Source organism: Epinephelus fuscoguttatus, linkage group LG4 (assembly GCF_011397635.1).
Source record: "Epinephelus fuscoguttatus linkage group LG4, E.fuscoguttatus.final_Chr_v1".
In the NCBI taxonomy this organism is placed as follows: Eukaryota; Metazoa; Chordata; class Actinopteri; order Perciformes; family Serranidae; genus Epinephelus; species Epinephelus fuscoguttatus.
In genome coordinates, this window is record NC_064755.1 from 3968004 (window position 1) to 3989890 (window position 21887).

General features: G+C 41.8%; 1 protein-coding gene across 2 annotated transcripts in view; it reads left to right on the plus strand.

Moving 5' to 3' along the window:
- The window catches only part of carmil2 (capping protein regulator and myosin 1 linker 2), a 108496-nt gene that overhangs the window by 14683 nt on the left and 71926 nt on the right, over positions 1 to 21887 (plus strand). For both annotated transcript variants that reach the window (XM_049574393.1, XM_049574394.1), the window contains exons 6-16: positions 229 to 326; positions 506 to 576; positions 744 to 817; positions 893 to 968; positions 1867 to 1955; positions 3255 to 3349; positions 5289 to 5375; positions 6708 to 6817; positions 9151 to 9228; positions 10872 to 10948; positions 17844 to 17948. In XM_049574393.1, coding sequence (XP_049430350.1) covers positions 229 to 326; positions 506 to 576; positions 744 to 817; positions 893 to 968; positions 1867 to 1955; positions 3255 to 3349; positions 5289 to 5375; positions 6708 to 6817; positions 9151 to 9228; positions 10872 to 10948; positions 17844 to 17948 — 960 coding nt within the window. The remainder of the gene's footprint in view (positions 1 to 228; positions 327 to 505; positions 577 to 743; positions 818 to 892; positions 969 to 1866; positions 1956 to 3254; positions 3350 to 5288; positions 5376 to 6707; positions 6818 to 9150; positions 9229 to 10871; positions 10949 to 17843; positions 17949 to 21887) is intronic.

Here is a 21887-nt window from a genome sequence, read left to right on the forward strand (position 1 = left end):
TGTTCCGTAGTGGCCAAACAGTGCCCAATGGCACTGTTTGGCCACTACGGAAAATGGCTTCAATCAGCATGTCAGCACTGTCACTGTATGAATGTGTAACATGCTGATGTTAGCATTTAACTAAAAGCACCACTGTACAGCTTCACAGAGCTGTTAGAATGGCTCTTTGTCTTGTTATATACTGTATGTCAGTCTTTAACAGTGCATTTCTTTTCCTCCAATCTTCAGAAAGCTGTTGAAGATGATTCCTCCAGATCTCCAGCAGAGACTCCTCACACTTACTGGTGTGATAGAAGAGCAGCTGGATAGTCAACCTGGCTCCTGTGGTATGAACCCTTCATTTTACACTATATGATCCCTTGTCATACTCTAATAAAGCTGATAGTGACGCTGTCAGCTTCTTAACGGATTATCTGATCAGCCACCGTCACCTGTTATTAACACATGGTGATTTGAAGATTAGATAGTAGAAGTATTAGATTGTGTTTGAATGTTTGTTCTGCAGGAGGATTCTCTGACACCTATGCTGCTCTGTGTGATTTCAATGAAATGCCATTCAGAGAGGAGATTCAGTGGGTAAGCCACTACTGTACTGCAACATCAAATACTTTTACAGGCGACATGTACCAAACTTTCCAAAGGCTTATTTCACCATGAACTACTTAAGTGATACTTTACACTTATCAGTAAGTGAATGTTAGCAATGGTATATCTCAATCAGGCATGGCTGACTGTTTCCACAGGATGTTGACAATATCTACTACATTAACAACTGGAGAGAGTTCAATCTGCTGGACTTCAGCCACCTAGACAGCAGGTAAGATACAGTACAGTGTGCAAACGTAACTTACCTCTGTTTCATACTGTTTAAATTCTTCTCCTTTGCTCTTAGGGACTTGGCATTAGCAGTAGCAGCTCTGTCTTTCAACCAGTGGTTCACCAAGATCTACTGCAAAGAACTCAAACTGGTAAACTCTGTTGTTTGTGTTCTTTTGTTGTTAATGGTTTGAATCCAAGCCCATAAAGAAGATGGTGTTGAATATTAACAAAGTCCACAATCCCATTTCATAGAAAAATTGCCTGCACACTGACTAAAAAAGATGTTTCGTATGCAAATAGAATCAATTTATACTGTGTGCAAAAGGTGATGCAATGTAAATGTGGAGAGTATGTGGTACATACACATGATTAACTCTTGGTAGATGTGTGGTTATACAACTGCCTACTACACATCTAACAAACCTTTTCAAGGGCTTAATCGAGGCTATTTCCTCCGCTCCGTTCAGGCCATTCAGTAATTCATTCTGAAACCTGATACACTAATAAATGGGGGATGAATCTATAATCCTGGTTTAGCTGAAGCTGAAGTTATACTTTAGCATTCTGAGTCAGACAAATCAGTTGGGTATCTTCTATAGTTGTAGTGTTAAGTTTTTCCCAGATAGCATTTCTTGCAGAGCTAAGGAATAGTAACACAAGAAGGTAGAGTATTGAGATATACTGTATAAAAAGATGTATTTAAGATAGACTTGGAAATATCTGACCATCCTTCAAAGTGAGACCAGTTTATGTGTCAGATTGCAGGGCAGCAACATCAGGGCAAATACGTACCATTATCTTTGCTCTGCTGAACTTTGAAGTACCAACCATTTACAGAAAGATGAAGAATTCATTGCTTCCAAAGCATCATCCCACCAGAAGGCTGATAAAGTCTCCACTACTTTAGTCCCTGAATTCATGCATATTGTGACTCTATGGAAGATGTATCGCCACATTTCTCTGTGCTGAAGAGTTTTCACACACATTGTGTGGAACCAGACTGAAAGTTTGTTTCGGAATGCCTGTCTCTGTGTCTTTGTTCTTTAGTCCGTAGACATCCAGCAGCAGCTGATTTTCTTGCTGTCCAGATCTCCCAGTCTGAAGGAGCTCTCACTAGAGGCCAGTGGACTCAAACTGTGAGTTTGTGTGTGAGTGTGTGCAGTGACATACTGCAAGGTAGGCAAGCAAGTAAACACTTCCCCAACAGGTATGAGATGCTCAGCTTTCCATTTCTGTAGAGATGCTGCTCAATTAGCCTCAGTAGGACTAGGTAGCTGTTGGAATTAGGGATGCATGATAATCAGTATTGGCTGGTATTGGCTTAAAATGAAATATTGGAATCAGCCAAGTTGCCGATTTCTGCCGATATGTCAAACCGATTTAAAGATTTTTTAGGAAAAGAGAGAGAGACAACTGGTTGCTCATGGAGGACCAGAAACAACAGGATACACTCAAAAGCAATCTAGGCACTCCAAAAATATATAAAACAAGGAAGGATGTATTAAAAACCCTTTATTGTAGTGGCTAAATCATTAAAAGAGCCAACATATTTTGACCACTGAAGATCATCATGAGGGCTTTAAAAACAGGTTTTTACATCTGTTTTACAAATTTCTTAAAACACCACAAGCTAAAACAACACCTTTAGAAAAAGGCTTTGGATTATTATTTTCCTAAGGGCTTTTCCAATTTTAAAGGAAATGTTCTTTATAAATGCATATAAATCAAACAATGAAATTATAGTACTTCACAATGCAAACACAAATAGGCCGTATGGTATGGCATGCATCCCTAGTTTGAATGTGTGCATCAATTTAAAGTGGATTTGTGTCAGATAAAAGTTAAAGTTGTAAAGATGATTCTTAAATTCTTATAATTAGAAGGAGGCTTTACGCAGTCTGACCTAGGCTGCAGGCCCAGGGCCCTGATATGGCCAAATATTTTTTAAAGGGACCTAAGGATGCAGTGGTGGAGAGCCCTCTGTACCCTTATGCAGAGCCATGCCATCAGCCTGCCATCAGCGTCCTCGGTGTAAGACTTGTCTGCTTGTGAAAAAGGTTGAAATCTGACAATACTAAGGGCCCAACTTTCTTGGCAGTGCAACAACCAGTTCAAGCTGATATTTTCCAGACCTTTTGATGCTCTTTGCCAGTCATTGTAGTGTTTTGGAGGCTTGGACCCCAAGTACTATGTTCATCTCAAACATGAGTTTTTTCCTTGAGGAAGGTTTGCCATAAATTCTCTGATGTTGTGATGTTTCTGGGCTATTGTTTCTGTCAGATGGACTAGGAGACACTGGACCACATGGTTTGTTGTAACTAAGGGAAATACTTTAAACAACATTTTCCACATATAAATCTAAGCAGGCTGTGTCCAATTTTAATTTAAAGTCTAGTTTACAGGGAGCGATTGAGAACCTTGTTACTGTGCTGCAGGGACTTTGCACTCAAAATGGCAGCTGCCCTGCGGGAGCATGAATCCTCCACCCTGCAATCCATCAACCTCTCAGGCAATCCAATCGAAGACAAAGGTGGGCTCTTTATCTATCATATGTGAGTGGTATAAGCAGAGTATGCACTTAGTTGCTCTTGTTCCACCTTGAGCCAGGTGGTTATTTTTGGTTTGGTTCATCACAACACTGTTTTTCTTCAATGATACTAAAACAATTGACATATTATTAGTTGTAAAACAGACATTTTTTCACAGTAGACATTTTGACTTGTCAAATCAGGAGACACACAGGTGGAAATAACAACATTAATGATGGCTCCATTCCATGCAGTGTCTTAGTGACCCATGTCAATCAGTACATTTACATGACATTGGAGGAAATTGATTTATTGTGTTAGTCTGACTAAAACTGGACTTTTAGGTGTTAACATGTTTGTCCGACTGACGTTGAACGAGATTGAATTCTCAAAGTCAGACTAACGCACCCAGATAATGCAATTGGGAGTCAAATTACTCATGCATATATACAGTCAGTTGGACCTAAACTGTCTTAGGCACTCTGCACATGCTCCACAGTTTCAACCCTGGGCTTTACCCGGAAGTTGAAAGCATTAAATGTGTAACAGAAGAAGCTGGTAACAACATGGTGAAATCTACATCCAGACCCATGCATTTTTGGACAAACGAGGAGACATGCTGTGTCTGCTGAAAGAGTTATATATTTTAAAATACGCGGATACGAGGAAAAAACAGCATGGCGACCTGTTTAAAAAAAGTGGCCGAACAGCTGGACAACGCTCAATTGTTTAGTCTGTGATGTAATAGGTCAACCGGAAAAAGGTCCAATACTAACAGGATGAAAGGGGAAGTATCACCATCTATTGTAGTAAAGTTGGATATATTTCGGTCAATAAATCGTTCCCTCTCCCATGCTTGTATACTGGTACAAGGACATTAGTCCAATTAAATGGTCTGGTTGAGCTGCAACCATAGCACGACTCAACTGTGCATGTAAATGTAATGCACAGTGCCAGAGACCTGGAACTGGCCCTACTAAATGGAATGTGGCCATCATTAGTGGTGGCCAAAGAACACAACTCTATTTCTTGAGTCAAAGTACAGATACTCCTTGTCAAATATTACTTCGATACAAGTGAAAGAGCTGAGTCAAATTATTACTTGTGTTAAAGTACTGTACTTGCTTTTAAATATACTTCAGTATATATAGTACCTGTTTTTAATCTTAATGCATTGCGCACACACACACACACACACACACACACACACACACACACACACACCAGGTCCTACGTGAATCCACAGCGAACACAGTCAGTAAAAATATTTCTAACAGTGAACGACATCTTTGCGGGCAAATTCATTAACAGTTGTTTGATCGAACATAGCACAATAACTGCAACTACTACAAGCACAGACAGCTTAATATTCATCTGGAATAAAGCAAAAGTTTACATACTCCAAAATTTCTCAGGTTAGATGGCGAAGTCTTGTAGACCTTGATGAAATTTATGCGTGGCAAACAGAAAACATTTAAAATGATAGAAATCATATGTCATCTGAAAAACTTCAAACATAGACTTGTTGTATGGCCATTGGTGATCTGGTGAGGAATCTTAATCTCCATCTGCTGCTGTAGCCATAGTAACACCGCATAACCAAATACCGAATACTTTAACTGTACTTAAGGACAATACTTAAGTAAATGTACAATGTTATTGTTCACCACTGGCCATCATTAATGTCATGAATTCCACCTGTGAAAACGGTCTATATGCACATGTGATACAAGAAGAACTGGTGACTGTATTCATATCAGTTCTGTATTTTTAAACATTAACAATGTAATATTTCTTTGTGCATAAAGGGTGTACTTTAGAACGACAAACAGGTTTGTTACCATCAGTATACACACTGGGCTGGACTATATTGTATACTATATTGTGTGTGTGTGTGTGTGTGCGTGTGTGCGTGTGTGCGTGTTGTGTTTTCATTCCTAGGTGTCATAGCTCTCAGTCAAGAGTTGGGGAATTTAGCTGAAGGACTCAAGCACCTTTCTCTGTCCCGGGTATCCATGACTGCAAAAGGTATGCATGCACGCATGCATGCACACTATATGTATATATATATCTATACATATAAATATATATATATATATATATATATATAGATAGATAGATAGATAGATAGATATATACACACACATACATACATATATATATGTATACATATACATAAACAGGGGAAGCTCACTTTAAGTTTACATGATAAAATTTGTCATATTGTAGCGAGGCAGTAACTAAAAAAAGGAACATTTAATTGGAGCTGTTCTTCAACCACAGTCATGCTATAAAACCAAAACAAAACACACCTCAAAGATTTTCAGATGGGTTTAAACACCTGAACTGTACTGTACAAACGGTGAAAATGAGCTATATGGCGTATGGAAATGAGGAACTCTGGACGGCACTCTGTCAGAAGACTCGCAAATATCCGGATGGGACTGAGCTCGAAATGCGAAGCGCTGTCAGTCACAAAGGGGTTCCGCCTTTTAGACGATTTCTGCAATCATTATGCATACACCGTGCGTCCTTTCCCGCCTTCCGCTCCATTAGGTCCCAGGGAAGCTGAGCCTCCCTGGAAGTGTCGCATTTATCCAATGACTGTCTCGCTTTGCTGCATGAAAAAAACCTGCTCAGGGGCGTCGGTGGCTTAGTGGCAGAGCAGGCGCCCCATGTACAAGGCTGTTGCCGCAGCGGCCCGGATTCGAATCCAGCCTGTGGCCTTTTGCTGCATGTCATCCCCCCTCTCTCTCTCCCCCTTTCATGCTTGACTATCCTATCTATAAAGGTAAAATGTCCAAAAAAATATCTTTAAAAAAAAACCTGCTCAGCTCTGTCTCATAGGAATGCTTGGAGGCTCCGCGTCCACTGTGCTGACACAAGAATGTACGAGAGGGAGGTCACGTTTGAAAACTGGTGATAAACGGCTGATGTTTCAACATCATAGTCATGATGTGAAACTCATCCTAGCACACGTTTAATGCAATGTAAATTCTTATTTTAATGTAAATTCAATAGTGCATATTTGACCATTTCTTCTATGAAATATTAGGGGAGGTTCAGCCTCCCTTGCTAGCAATTGCCCCTGCTTGAAACCAGTATACCACTACAACCCTAGTCCATCTGTCACTGTAGTTTTATTAACTAGGAGGATGCACAGTGTGGAGAGAGAGGTGGAGGTGGAGGTTACATTAAACGAAGTTGGATGTCACCTGGACGGTGTAAATCTGTATCCTGCAACTATCAGTGTCATTTCAAACTAAATGAAATTCTCTCACAACGTTGCCTTTGCATCCTGTGATCCTCCTCCACCATCATGATGGCTGTTTCTTCATGGTGTGATCTGCCTGTCTCCAGGTTTGGGCTGTCTGAGTCAGGTGTTATCCTCCACTCATCTGTTCTCAGCATCTCTGACCCGCCTCGACCTGTCAGATAACCCCGGCAGTCTGGTAACTGAGGAGGCCACGGTACGCTCTGCTCTCTGTGTGTTCATGTCATGTGGATACATACACAATACACAAACTGTGCATACACATCCGGAGGTGGAGCTGTAACTGGGAATTTTTGGAGATATCTAGTAATTTTTGTATGTTATACTACAATTGCAATCCAAATGATTCAACCCCCATTTCAAATAAAATTTGTTTTCAAAATGTACAAACTTTTAGCTTTTTGCAGTACACAAATCAAACAAGAACAATATAAATAGCTCAACACAACTGATATTTACAAGTGATTTCTCCCAATTCATCACATATCGCTTTTACTACTGCAGTCTCAAAATTATTCAACCCCTATATGATAAGTGTCTTTAGTACTTAGTAGAGCACCGTTTTACTGTTTTAAGCTGCTGCAAACATGATGCACACTTCTGAGGAAGGGGGAAGTTTCCGGCGAAACATGTCAAGGTATGTAATATCCTAACATGTCTGAGATAGAAGAACACTAAAGTCATTATCATAAACTAAAGACATAATGAACACCATTCAACTATTAGGCATAGCGAGATTCCAGCCGCTGGCAGCATTCCTTAGGATTGTTAGCCCATTCTTCATAGTCAATGAGCTCTAGTTCACTAATATTCTTGGGTTTGCATGCTGCAGCCACCTTCTTCAAATCTTGCCAGAGATTCTCTATTGGGTTCAAGTCAGGTGACTGTGATGGCCACTCCAGAATTTTCCAGGACTTCTTCTGAAACCAAGCCTTGATGGACTTGTAGGTATGCTTGGGATCATTGTCCTGTTGGAAGGTCCAGTGACACTCAAGTTTCAGTTTCCTCACAGACGGCATGATGGTTTCTCCTAGGATTTCCTGATACTTGATTGAATCCATCGTGCCCTCTACACGCTGCAGGTTTCCAGTGCCAGAGGAAGCAAAACAGCCCCAGAGCACCCCCGAACCACCACCATGCTTTACTGTATGCAGGGTGTTCCTTTTAGAGTATGCTTCATTCTTTCTCCTCCAAACATACCGGTGTTCCATAGGCCTGAAAAGTTCCAGTTTTGTGTCATTGCTCCACAGAACAGAATCCCATTTGAGCATATTGGAGCTGACTTTTCTTTTGCTTGTGGGTGGTGTACGTTTTGGAATTTGGGTATAGAGAACTTCAGCATTTAGTATGCACCTTACTGTGAAAAGTGAAACCTCAGCGCCTGCTGCCACTAAGTCTTCCTGCAGGTCTTTTGCAGTCACTCAAGGTTTTTTTTTTTTTTTACCACGTGCCTCCTCAGGGATCAGGTGGCAGCCATTGATAGCTTCATCTTTCTGCCACGTCCAGGTAGTGTAGCCACTGTTCCTTTAACTTTGAACTTGTGGACTATGCTTCCAACTGTATCTTTAGGAACATTCAGTGCCTTTGCTGTCTTTTTGTACCCTTCTTTTTTATGCAAGGCAATGATCTCTTTTCTCTTTTTGAACAGTTCTCTTGACTTAGCCATATTTCTCAACATGCAATCAAACGTCACAATCAACAAACCCCTAGCCAGTCCAGGTATTTGATGTGTTCTGTCTCAAGCACACCTGATGCAACTAATGAAGCCCTTGATCAGTTGCATCAGGTGTGCTTGAGACAACATCTGATTTGCAAATGTGTGCACTTATGAGGGCTTCTATTAAGGGGGTTGAATAATTTTGAGACAGCAGTAGTCATTAAAAGTTGCATTTTGTGTTGAATTTGGAGAGACCTTTTGTAGTATTAATTGTGTTGAGCTATAAAAATTGTTCTTGTTTGATTTGTTCATTGCAAACTGCTGAAAGTTTATACATTTTGCAAATAAACCTAATTTGCAATGGTGGTTGAATAAGTTTGATCACAACTGTATAATCATATACTAAAGCTTTATACAGTTTTACTTTCAAGTTTCAGAGTTTTTATTTGTCACATTCTCAACATAGCTCCACATTGTGCAGTTAAATGTTCATAGTTCAAAAAAGTGAACAAATAGTGTAAAGAAAGCAAGATGTAAGCACAGTTTACCCAGAGAGACAGGACTGCAGCTGGCAACAGCAGCACCATCTTAATAAGCATAATAAATAATGATAAATATAAATGAAAATTATAAGAAATATGTGCAAAATTAAAAGGGGCACACTTTATTGATGACCTCATGAGCTGAAAGTCCTGGTGGATGTGTAGGGATGGATGTTCTACATGTCCCAGGTAACACTGACTTGTGAGAATAACAATAAATTGACTTTTCAGCAACACTTTGACTGTGCACTCTGCAGCAAAGCATGCCTAAACATCTGAAACACATACCACACAGTATAGATATTCATTATGTGTGTGTGTGTCTTGCAGTTTCTCTTCAAGTTCTTGTCCAGCACTAACTCTCTGTCTCATCTGGACCTCAGTGATACCAACTGCCCTCTGGACACGGTCAGTGACTGACACTTTGTACAAATGTTATAACTGCTTTTCTCCTCACCTCTCACTTGAAGGAATAATATTCAAATATTTTGGAAAGTCAGCTTGCTTTCAGAGGAGAAGATCAATATGAGTTTATCTTTGTGTGTCCAGAAAAGAGATATATCTAAGATGTGGTTAACCTAGCTTAGCATAAATACTGGTTGTAGGGGGAAGTGTTAGCCTACAGTAGCTCCTTCATCATGTAACTCCAAAGTTTATTTACATTTGCAAATGAAACTTTCGGTAAGCACTAGGAGCTAGGTTTGATGCTTTAACAAATAATCATTATTTCATCTCGTCTCATTCTATTTGTTTCTAATCAGAGGTATAGTAATGAGGGGGAAAGTGGAACCACCTACTCAGAAAGCCTGGAAATTATCAGAAATCCTGACATTTGTTCAGCAACTCTTAAAATTGCAATTGTTAATTAATAATTTATTGCTGTTCACAAAATAAATTATTTAACAGACAATTTCTTGTATCTAAAACAGACAGAAGTGGGGAAAAATAACAGCTGTTGACAAATTTCTTGTGAACCCAACTTGTTAGCAGTATTTCAGAATGGTTTAATATTGGCATGATCAGCTGCAGGTGTTACAACATGTTCTGTGACCACTGTAAAATTATGTGACTGAGTGATGAGAGTAACCTGAACTGATTCAGTTATTTGTAAATAGGAGACAATGGATGGTTTAAGGGGAGAGGGGCCCACTGAGGCTTCATATGGGGGGGTCCAGATTTTTGTGCTGGCCACTGTTGTTAATTGAACTAATGTGAATTATTATGGGTCACATGACTTGGATTTGAGTCAACGACTCAGCAACTCGATGACTCGACGACTCGACGACTCAACAACTCAACGAGAAAAAACACTTGCAACTTGACTTGGACTTCAACACCAGTGAGTTGTGACTTGAGCCTGCTGACTATAAAATATATGATTTCCCCAAACCCAAAGATTAAAAGGTATATTTAAAAAGTGTGTCACCAATCAATACATTTACCCTAATTTCCTGAATCAGCTAACATTAACACTATTTACTCCCAGAAAGTCAATGCTCTAATTCCTCAGATCCACTTTGTTTGAACCAATCTGACACCATCCAGTCAAGTTGCAGGAGAGAACCATGAAGAACTGACGTTACGTTATTGATCGCCAGATGGAGAAAGTGATACGAAAGATAGTTTTGTTACTGTAAAAAACAATGCAGTGGTCAACAAAAACCAAATTGCAGGATGCAAATCTTGTGGGTCAAAAATTACAGTTGAGGCTTAAATTAACATAGTTAGTGAGCTAATGCTTAGTGAACATTAGTTTAACAGCTAAGTAACTATTTAAGAAACTTTTATAAAGCATTCATGATTTTTGTACATTTAATATATTGTTACTCCATTGTTAAAACAGCAGTACATTTAGTGAGGAACACATTATGACTTGTTTAGGACTCGAAACTCAAAGTTTAGGATTAGGGACTTGACTTGGGACTTGAGTGCAAAAACTTGACACCTACTTGTGACTTGCAAAACAATGACTTGGTCCCACCTGTTGTTATGTGTTCTTCTTGTTTGTTATTCTGCACTGAACACTTTGTCATTGTAACTTTCTCTCGCAGTTATTTGTGTCCCTGTCTGCTGGATGTTGTTACAAACTGCTGCACCTGAACCTGGCCAGGAATCCTTTCAGCCACAGGTCAGTTCCACTGTTCCACTTCACTAATGTCAGAGGCTGTTTCTGAGATGTCAGACATCTTTGCAGTATTCAGACACAAGGAAGTCAGTATTATTGCACTAAAACGCTCATTATTTCTGCACATATATTTGCATACCTATCACAGATTTGGTATCATCACAGTACCTCTAAGTAAACACCTCTAAGTATACACCTCTAAGTGCACTGTATACATGTTTTCAGGTTTTCAGTATAATACAGTATTTCTTATAATTTATCTGTTTTTTTGTGCTGTCTAGTCTGATTTGGTCAAATATACATGTACAGTTTAAACTTTTGTCAATTAAAATTTTAACACGACAATCAAAAACAAACAAACAGGCGGGAAGTCTGGCAAATATTGACAGACAGGAAAGGCAGCTATATAGTCGCAGTGGTGAGCTTATCACCAATGTCTTTACATGATCAAATTGTTCCCTCCAAACATATATCCACTTAAACTGTCCCATTGTTCATTAATCATATAATTTTTCCAATTTAATCTTCCCAACATCTTTTCACATGCTGTAGTTTTCATCATTTGAACTGTCCACATATTCGATGTCAGAGTTTGAGGCTCCTTCCAACACCTTAAAATCATCCGAGCACAGGTTATAAGGCCAGTTTTCAATATTCTAAATCTAAATTTATTTAAATTCAGCACTAGAGTTTTGTCACCAAGGAAACATAGTCTTGGCAAACTGGGCAGTTCATATTCTAACCATTTACAGATATTATCCAGAACTTTCCTCCACAGGGGAGAAACCATAGGACATTCCCATCTATATGTACCGCATTCTTTTTTGCATTTCCAACATAGATCGTCTTTAAGTAGCCATTGGAGTGTTATAATATCTGTGAATTATTATTATATATTGAACAAATTTGCCTCTGACTTCTCTGATATATTACCCGGTGTTGTAAAGAATTCCCTCCTATGTTTTTTTTCATCCAATTTACAACACATATCATCCCTCTCCCATATCAGCCACAGTGGAAGCTGGAGTAATTTGATCATTTTGTTTTTTCTGTTTACTTTTAGAAAATCAGATATCGACTTCTGTCTCTTCATTTTCCCAGATGCAGCCAGCGCAGGTGCCCGCCGTTAGCTCGCGACGCTCATGCATGACGTATTGATAAACAATGCACTTGATAGGCACACTAATATCAAATCAATGTGCAGCACTCAGTGGGAGTTTTTTTTTATATCGGCAGCCGTTGGTGAGAGTGAGTGAAGGTGTGTGGTGACTTGGCTCGTAAAAACACAGATAGGCTACAACTTAGGCTTTTATTCATATAAAATAGTTTGTCAGAGTAGAGCCCTGCGCGGGACTGTTTTCTTCATAACGCTAGGGCCACACCGCCCGCGGAAGCGCCGCGAATAGCCTCGAAGCGACTCGAACGACTGTGTCGTCCACACTGGCCGCGCCGCGCCGGGAAGCTCCGCGGCAGGCTCACGATTTGCAGCGATTAGTTCGGCGTCTGGTCTATTTTCTGCGCGAGCCGCGAGGGAATCTGACAAGCCAGGCAGTGAAAAACAAGAGCTGGGAGCAGAATCGCTTGTCGACGGCATGGAGAAATGCGCGTCTGATGTGAACGGAGGTGCTCCGGCGCGCGCGAGAATTTCGGTGCGCTGCGCTTCCGCGGGCAGTGGCACGCTCCTGCCCGCTCCGCTGAATTTCTGACCATTACCGCCCGCAACCGCAACGTGTGTGTTACACTCCCGCCCGCTCCCGCAATGTGTATATCCACTCCCGCCCGCTCCCGCAAAACTCTGAGAATTTATGCCCGCGCAATAATAGAGATGCATTGATTTTGTGTCTTCTCCCATCCCGCAGGAGAAAGCACGTCATATTATAGGCTATTAATAAAGAGATTCATGGGGTTGTTTGTTTTGTTCCCCTGGTCTGCATAACTTTTGACACACCGGTCAGGAATAGCGCTCCTATTTCGTTGTTTTCATTTAGTTTTTAATGAAATAGGCCTAAAGGCTGTTTCATAATCTATTCTCCTCCTCTGTATTTATTGAGGCTATTTTTCTACCTTTATATAGCCTAATCACGCAGTGATTGAGGTTAAGGCAAGCCCGGCGCCAGGATGAAGTTACTGAGGGGGCGGTTAAAAATTAGGAGGGGGCAAATCTTTATTATGCAACATAGGTTCACACAGTGAGTTATAAAGAGCGCGCAGACGTGCGTAATAGTCGCTCGTAATGACAGCTCGTCGCTGGTGAAACACAATAAACTGCACGTCTTCTTTCATGTTTGTCTCATGACAGATGGAGCTGACAGACAGACAGACAGACAGGTGGAGCAAGCGACAAATTGGTATGAAAGCTGGTTCAGGGCATATTCGTTCATTTATGAATAAATATGGGGTGGAAACGCTCATGCATGTGCACCAAGTTCTTGTGTTGACATCCTGTCGCTAGGCTACATCTTCTTCTTCTTTTTCTTCTTCTTCTACTGTTTAATGGCGGTTGGCAAACAGCGAATTGGCCCATTACTGCCACCAACTGGTGGAGTGTGGATCAAAATGACTATTACTATTTGCGTTGGGTCCCGCCGGGTCCCAATGCAGCCCTCTATGTCAGAGTACAAAAGTTACCCGGGCCATGGCCCCCCTGGCCCCCCTGGTTCCGCGGTCTATGTACCACTTTGATTCTTTGTGGAACATTGTTGGCAGCCGTATGTAGCACTGTATTAGATTTTTATCTTGATGGAAGGGACCATTCCCTTTAATACATTCTCTTATCTGCGGATATTTCCAGAAGTGGCCTTGTCTTTCTATTTCAAATTATTCCCTCATTCTATTACATGTACAGTACCAGTCAAATGTTTGGACACACTCTCCCATTTACTTGAATGAAAAAGTGTGTCCAAACTTTTGACTGGCACTGCACATGTGTTAAATGCGTAGACCGCGGAACCAGGGGGGCCATGGCCCGGGTAACCTTTGTACTCTGACGCAGAGGGCTGCATTGGGATTGGGTCTCGCCGGGTCCCGCTGGTCCCCATTAAACAGTAGAAGAAGAAGAAAAAGAAGAAGAAGAAGATGTAGCCTAGCGACAGGATGTCAACACAAGAACTTGGTGCACATGCATGAGCGTTTCCACCCCATATTTATTCATAAATGGACGAATATGCCCTGAACCAGCTTTCATACCAATTTGCCGCTTGCTCCACCTGTCTGTCTGTCTGTCTGTCTGTCTGTCAGCTCCATCTGTCATGAGACAAACATGAAAGAAGACGTGCAGTTTATTGTGTTTCACCGGCGACATGCTATCATTACGAGCGACTATTACGCACGTCTGCGCGCTCTTTTATGTGTGAACCTATGTTGCATAATAAAGATTTGCCCCCACGTAATTTTTAACCGCTCCCTCAGTAACTTCATCCTGGCGCCGGGCTTGCCTTAACCTCAATCACTGCGTGATTATATAAAGGTACAAAAATAGCCTCAATAAATACAGAGGAGGAGAATAGAATATGAAACAGCCTTTATTTCATTAAAAACTAAATGAAAACAACGAAATAGGAGCGCTATTCCTGACCAGTGTGTCAAAAGACATGCAGACCAGGGAAACAAAACAAACAACCCCATGAATTTCTTTATTAATAGCCGATAAAATGACGTGTTTTCTCCTGCGGGACGGGAGAAGACACAAAATCAATGCATCTCTATTATTGTGCGGGCATAAATTCTCAGACTTTTGCGGGAGCGGGCGGGAGTGGACATACACATTGTGGTTGCGGGCGGTAATGGTCAGAAATTCAGCGTTCTGGTTACTTTTCAGTAACTGTGCAGCTGTGCTTGTTTTGTTGTTGGGTGTGTGTGTGTGTGTGTGTGTGTGTGCGGCTCTGCACATCAATCTGATATGAGTGCTGACTTGTGATGATAATGAATATGATGTTGATTTAGATTCAAGGCAGCAAGATGAGTTTTGGTTGTGGTTGTGGACTGGATGTACTTTGTTGTTTGCTATAGTTTCATCTGTGCGTTTATGTGTAAATAGGCTTGGCCTGTGTGTGAATGTTAGAGTGGGATCAGAGGGATTAATCTGAGCAAGCATGTGTTCGTGTTCATGCGTGTACTGTAGATGTGAGTGTGTGGCGTGAAATTATGGCCCCCCCCCCTTGTTCAGATGTGTTCCGCGGTCCATGGTTAAATGCTTTTATTGTAATCACACTTCTAACCCTAACCTGAGCACAGTATAAGACAACAGCATGAACATCATATATCCACATTTGTGACTCAAGCTCACAGACCTCTGACGGAAATTGAGTGAATAGATGTTCAGGACCAGACAGACTAAGCCAGGGCATGAACCAAAAAACAGAATCAGTAAATTTGATCAGTAGTAATACTGGAGTTCTGACACTAGTCTAGTCTACCCTATTTCTATTGTCCTTTCTGCAAAATAACCAGCTACACTAGATTCTACAATGCATTGATGGGTGATTCACTATAGGGCATAATAATTCTGATTTCACACACCAACAACTTTAAGACGAAACATAATTTTGAACGCTGTCAAGACCCCTTCCCCAGCAGACGTTTTGACTTGTCATAGCAGGAAAGGGTTGAACTCATAGCTTCAGAGATTTCTCAGTTCCATTTTAACTGCCTCAGTGACCTATGCCAATGAGACTTCGTACACAATACCAGACCTTAGGGGCACACACACCTAAATTACATTAAGCCATTAAAAAAAACCTTTTTGGTTACACTGGTGCTTCACTTGTTGTGATATGTCAAAAGGTCTGTAGTGAAAGAGGCAGGCAGATTGGCAAATTTTGTCTAACGCAGCTGAAGCCTCAACTAGGGGTGCACGATAATATCAGCACGTCATTGGTATCGGCCGATTTTGGCTTTAAAATGAAATATCAGAATTGGCCAGCATACTTTTTCTTTTTTTGCTCAATGAATGAATATTACATACATTGAAAGCATTCTGTTTGATGTCTCCATCTGCTGGTGGGCCATCATGATAAGTACGCATGCATAATAAGATGTTAATTCCACTAGAGATTTGATGATCACTAAAATTAGATGTGGGGGAAAAAAGTGGATATATTGATTTCCGTGTCGGTTTTCGGTCAGATGAGTTGTTACATATATCGGCACATTGGATATCGCCAAAAAATCCAATATTGTGCATCCCTAGGGCTCTAGTTTCTTCTGCACAGCGCAGGGTGGCGAACCCCGCGCAGAGCTAGTTTCGAGCAGCGCAACCCGAGGCGTGCTCAGTTTGGTAGTTTGGCAGACCGAGGTGCGCTGAGATGGGTGTGGCGGCGCAGCAGGGGGAGGTGTCGACAGATCCAGCTTGGCGCAGTGACAGTTTCATGCCAAAAGGCTTCGCCGAAGGTGCGCTAAAAGCTCACCAACTGAAACCAGGTCTACTGTCAGGGCAGGGGGAGCGCAGCCGGTGTAAGCCGAAGTTTGGCTGACCGGCGGACAGTGTGCACACGTCACCAAAACCTCACAGGCAGGTTTCCAGAATATCAGGCACATTAACGATGCAATAAATACCCAAAAACCACTATTCAATGCAACTATCTGCAATCAGCACATAAATGTATCTCTATATTGACTGTCCCGTCACATCTGATGTCAGATCAAAGGGGATTGGCACCGTTTGGCATGTTTGGCACGCGTAATGGAAACCCAACCTGATTTGATTAACACAGCTGCAAACTAATGAGTTCACATCCCTCTCAGCCAACCACAAACAGCCACAGCATCAGATAGGGAGTATATATTCAGCATCTGTCATCTTAGAAAAGTCAAAAGAAAAGAAACAGAGTGAGACTGCGAGAGAGAAAGAGAGAGTGCGCGCACACGAGAGAAACGCAACATTGATTTACAATTGTGGTGACCTCCTCCCAGGCTACCTTTGCATCATCAGCCCGTGGAGGTCTACTCGCAGTTCCATATATTCGGACACTGCGAGCTTGGACCTCCCGGACCAAAACATCAGTTTCCTCCTTGGAGAAGTTTGGCCGTCTGACGCTGCTGCTCTCTTCTGCCATGGCGAATTGAGTAAACTCTCATTACACCTTCGCACGGCGCATTTAAGGGCAAGGAGAGGGGCTCATTTGATTGGTGTGATGTGTGTAAAACCCACTCCACACCTTCTCTCCTCCCTCTTTACGACTTGCGCAGGTAGGAGGGACGGAGGTGGGATCGACGAGTAGCTGCGCCAGCGCGCACAGTGTGCCAAACTTACAAAATCCGCCTGGCCACACTCAGTTGGCGAAGCGCAGGTGCGCTGCACCCCCGCCGGTCTGCAAAACTAGAGCCCCTAGTCTCAACCAATAGCAACTAAGTATGTGTAGAGGAGATCATGATTGTTTCCGTGTCTAACCAGCTGATATTGTATAATATTGAAAAAGCAAACACGTGAGCACACTCAAATAGGAAAAAATGAATGAGGTGCACAATGCTGATGAAGGTTTACGGCTGAAACGCAGACATTTGTGAGCGCTGGCCTCCTTTGATATTTATTGTATAATATTGGCCATGAAAAGTACAAACTGCCCCTGAGAGATGCTGCCTGGCTGGCTGGTGTGTCAGGAGACAGACACCGAATGTCAGCAAATGGAAAATGTATGACTAACATCATATTTCCCTGTATTTATGAGCATGCTAGCTAACATTAGCTAGCAAGCTAGCCTTCCGCATCCCCATCAAGCACTGCCCACATTCAGCACCAATATCACCTCGGCAAGCGATGATCATTTGCCTGTGTGACCATGCCCTGACGTGAACCGAAATGTTAATGAATCAGTTGGCGGAATCCACTCTATGATTTGGTTGATAAAATTGAGTGAAACACAGCCTATGACAGTGTGTGTGTGTGTGTGTGTGTGTGTAGAAAGGTGCGGGAGGTGACCAGGAGCATTCGAGAGTTCTTCAGTCAGAGCTGTGAGCTAAAATATGTGGGCCTGTCTGCAACCAAACTACCTCCACAAGCTCTCAGGTGAGTTGATTCCCAAAGAATGCAATAATATAATATTCATATTTTTTATTATGGATGTCAAACTTCTTTACCATGGGAATTGCAGTTTGACAAAATAATCTTCACTCAAGGTCCACTTACAAGCCGGGATGTTTAAGAAGTAGGACTGTCGTCACATGCTCGTGCAGTGACCAGCAGCAGATGTGAATGGCGCTCACTTGTTTCGAGCTTTTGTGGTGTTATGTTAGACTGCTTTTTGTTGATTTCTCGTCAGCTTTTAACACGATCAAGCCTCATGTTTTAGCTGATAAACTTGTGCACTCCTTTGGTCTGGATGCGTGTCTTGTGGGTTGGATTTTTGATTTCCTCACAAACAGATCACAGCAAGTAAGAGTGAATGGAACATTGTCCAGCCTTCTAACATCCTCCACCGGTTCACCTCAAGGCTGTGTTTTGTCTGCCCTTTTATACAGTTTGTACACAAACGATTGTTTTAGCCACAATATCAACAGTTTCATCATAAAGTACGCAGATGATTCTGTTATCGTCAGCCTGCTTTGGGATGATGAAGTTGGTCATGGCTAGGTTCTTGTTGATTTTATATCTTGGTGTGAAGAATCCTTCCTCCAAATCAGTGTCTCTAAAACAAAGGAGGTTTGTATTGATTTTAGACGACCATCTCCAGTTCCTCAATGTAGTGTCGTTCACAATCAGCCAGTTGAGCTGGTGAACAATTACAAATATCTTGGCACTATAATTGATAACACGCTCAAATTTGATGTGAACTGTGATATGCTTTGCAAAAAGGGTCAGCAACGCCTCTTTTGTCTGAGGAAGCTCGCCAAATTCCAGGTAGATAGGAGCCTGATGAAAATGTTTTGCAGTGCTTTTATCGAATCTGTCGGGGTTTTTTTCTTTTTCTATATTTCCAGGAATATAAGCTTCTTCCTTCTGGCCTCTGCCTAAATGTTCCCCCAGCTACTAAAAACAGATACAAATTTTCTTTTGTGCCTCTCTCCATCCGGGCTCTAAACGCTGTGAATAACCAACAACTACGCCCCCATCCCAAAACATGGCCAAAAGGGCTCTCAGTTACAAGTTTATAATCTAAATTCAGACTTCCCGTGTTCCAGCGTGTCCGAACTGCATGCTGGGTAACATGCAAACTAGCTGGCTGGCGTCACGCCCAGAGTAAATTAAAGCAAAAAACAAAGAAATTAGGAACTGGCTCGTTCACGCTAAAGAGCCGGTTCACTCGTTCACTTCAAAGACCTGGTTCAAAGACTCGGCTCGTTCGCGAATGTCACATCACTAGTTGGTAAACAATGGAGGAGAAACTCGTGGTAGAGGTTGCTAGATACCCAGAGCTGTACGGTCCAACGATAGACAGCAGGTTGTCAATCTGCCCTCGGATCATCCAAAAATGTGCCTGGAAACGGCCATCTTCGAGTTGAAGCTCCTGGACCAACTGGTGGTTGTCCCCATGATCCACCCTCTATTTTATTGTCTCATGTACCCACACAGATCTCTGTTTCCATGTGCCCAACTATTTGCTGACAGCCTCTCATTCTCAACCAGAGCTACAGCAAGTACCCTCTGCCTGTGCATTTTAGGAACTAGCTACTAATTACTGTGAAAAAAAATACTGGTGGCATTCAATTACAAAAATAAAAATAGAAGGCAGTGCGGTGCGTTTTTCAACCTGCAAAACGCTTTCTGTGGGACCAGCGCCTAACGCATCACCCCCAACACTGATTTAGGGATTACAGTAAAATGACATACATACATACATATATATATATATGTATATATAAATGATTTCAGTTGGACTTGGAGATTGTTTGATCAGAGTGGGGTATTTTGTTTGTTTAATGGTGTAATGGTATTATAAGCTATGTGCAGCTAAACTACACCCTCAATCTCTCTCCTATACCTAAAAACCAGTTCTATAACATACTGCCATTGGTACAGTAAATTGGACACTTTAACACTGCCAGTGAGAGTGGCCAGCATTGTGTTTGATCTATAAAGAGCTTTAGACCTTTATTTTCTTACAATAATGGAAAGTATAGCATTGTGGCCAGGTTAAAGGTTAATGTTAATGTATGTACAGTTACAAAAGGGTCCCCAGTAACGCTACTCTATTATTTCAATTACTACCATGGACAGGAACTTGTTGGGCATCTCTGATGTAATTCATATCCCTTTTAACCCCTTGAGTCCTAGGCTATTTTGGCCATCTGTGAATCATTTTTGATTTTGCCTTTATATAACACATAAAAAATGTTTACCATACCAATGTTTGGTACCTTTTCTTTTCAGCACAACATCATCTGCATTACCTTACAGTTATCTTTTCACTCATCAGGGAAAGAAGAAGTGTGTGGCAAAGAAAGGGCAGAGTAGCCGCATTGATCAGTACTTCCTAAGAAGTCAGTCGAGTCAGTCGGATGAAGTCCAGCGGCAGGTAGAAAACCACAGTTCGCAGGATATCAGTAACGCTGCCACTGAGGAGGAGGGGGTAGTAAGAGAAGATGCAGGTGACACTGAGGCCAGTATGCTAGCCAGAGAGAGAACCATGGAGCAAAAGGTTAGAGTTAGATGGCCTAGAGCAAATGACAGTAAAGAATGGGAGATAGTTAATAGAGATTTGTCAGTAATCTTGAGTAGGCTTAGAGGAAATGCAATGGAAAGGTTAGAAAAGATGGGAGATATAATGTATTCATATGGTGTAGAGAGGTTTGGGGTGCATGAGAGAAAGAGGAGTGAGAGGGTACAGTCAGGTAAGTCTAGGCGGCAGAGAGAAATAGAGAAGTTAGTCAAGGAAAGGAGACAGTTAAGAAAGCAGTGGAAAAAGGCTACAGAAGAAGAAAGGGAGGGAATTAAGGTGTTGCAAGAGGAGTTGAGAAGCAGGCTAGCAGTTCTTAGAAGGGCAGAGCATCTCAGGAAAAAGAGGAGGAAGAAGGAATATGCTAGGACAGGTTTTTTCAGGGACCCTTTTAAGTTTGTTAAAGGATTGTTCAGCCAGGAAAAGGGAGGGCAGCTTAAAGCAGAAAGGCTAGAGGTTGAAGAATATTTGAGAAACACATATTCAGATTTGGAGAAGAATAGGATAGTAGGTTTCCAACCTGATATCCCTCCATTAGGAGGTATAGAGCATGAGATGGATGTCAGGCCACCTAGGTGGAAGGAAGTTCAGGAGGTGGTCAGGCGTGCAAAGGCTTCTTCGGCCCCAGGGCCTAATGGAGTCCCCTACCGGGTTTATAAAAGTGCGCCTGATACCCTTAAATTTTTGTGGAAACAGCTAAGAATAGTTTGGGAAAAACAAATTATACCAAGAGCATGGCGTAGGGCAGGGGGTGTCCTCATTCCTAAGGAGAAGGAGTCTGTGGACCTTAGCCAGTTCTGGATGATTTCTCTCTTGAATGTGGAGGGGAAGATTTTCTTTAGTGTAGTAGCGCAGAGACTAGCTAGTTACTTAGAAAGGAATAGCTTAATAGATACCATGGTGCAGAAGGCAGGAATACCAGGTTTTTCAGGGTGTTTAGAGCATACTAGCATGATCTGGCACCAGATTCAGGCAGCGAAGATTAACAAAAGGGACCTACACGTAGTATTTTTAGATCTTGCAAATGCATTTGGTTCAGTTCCGCACAGCCTCATTTGGAGTGCGTTTGACTACTTCAGAGTGCCACAGGTAGTTGTTAACTTAGTGAAAGCATACTTTCAGGATATTAGGTTGTGTCTAAGTACAGCAGGTTTCACAACAGGTTGGCAGAGGCTAGAAATAGGCATCATGGCAGGGTGTACAATTTCTCCGTTAGCATTTACTATGGCAATGGAAGTAATCATCAGGGCTTCTAAGTGGGTGGTAGGTGGGGAGAGATGGCAGAATGGGTTGCATCTTCCACCAGTTAGGGCTTACATGGATGACATGACACTGGTGACCACAACAATGCC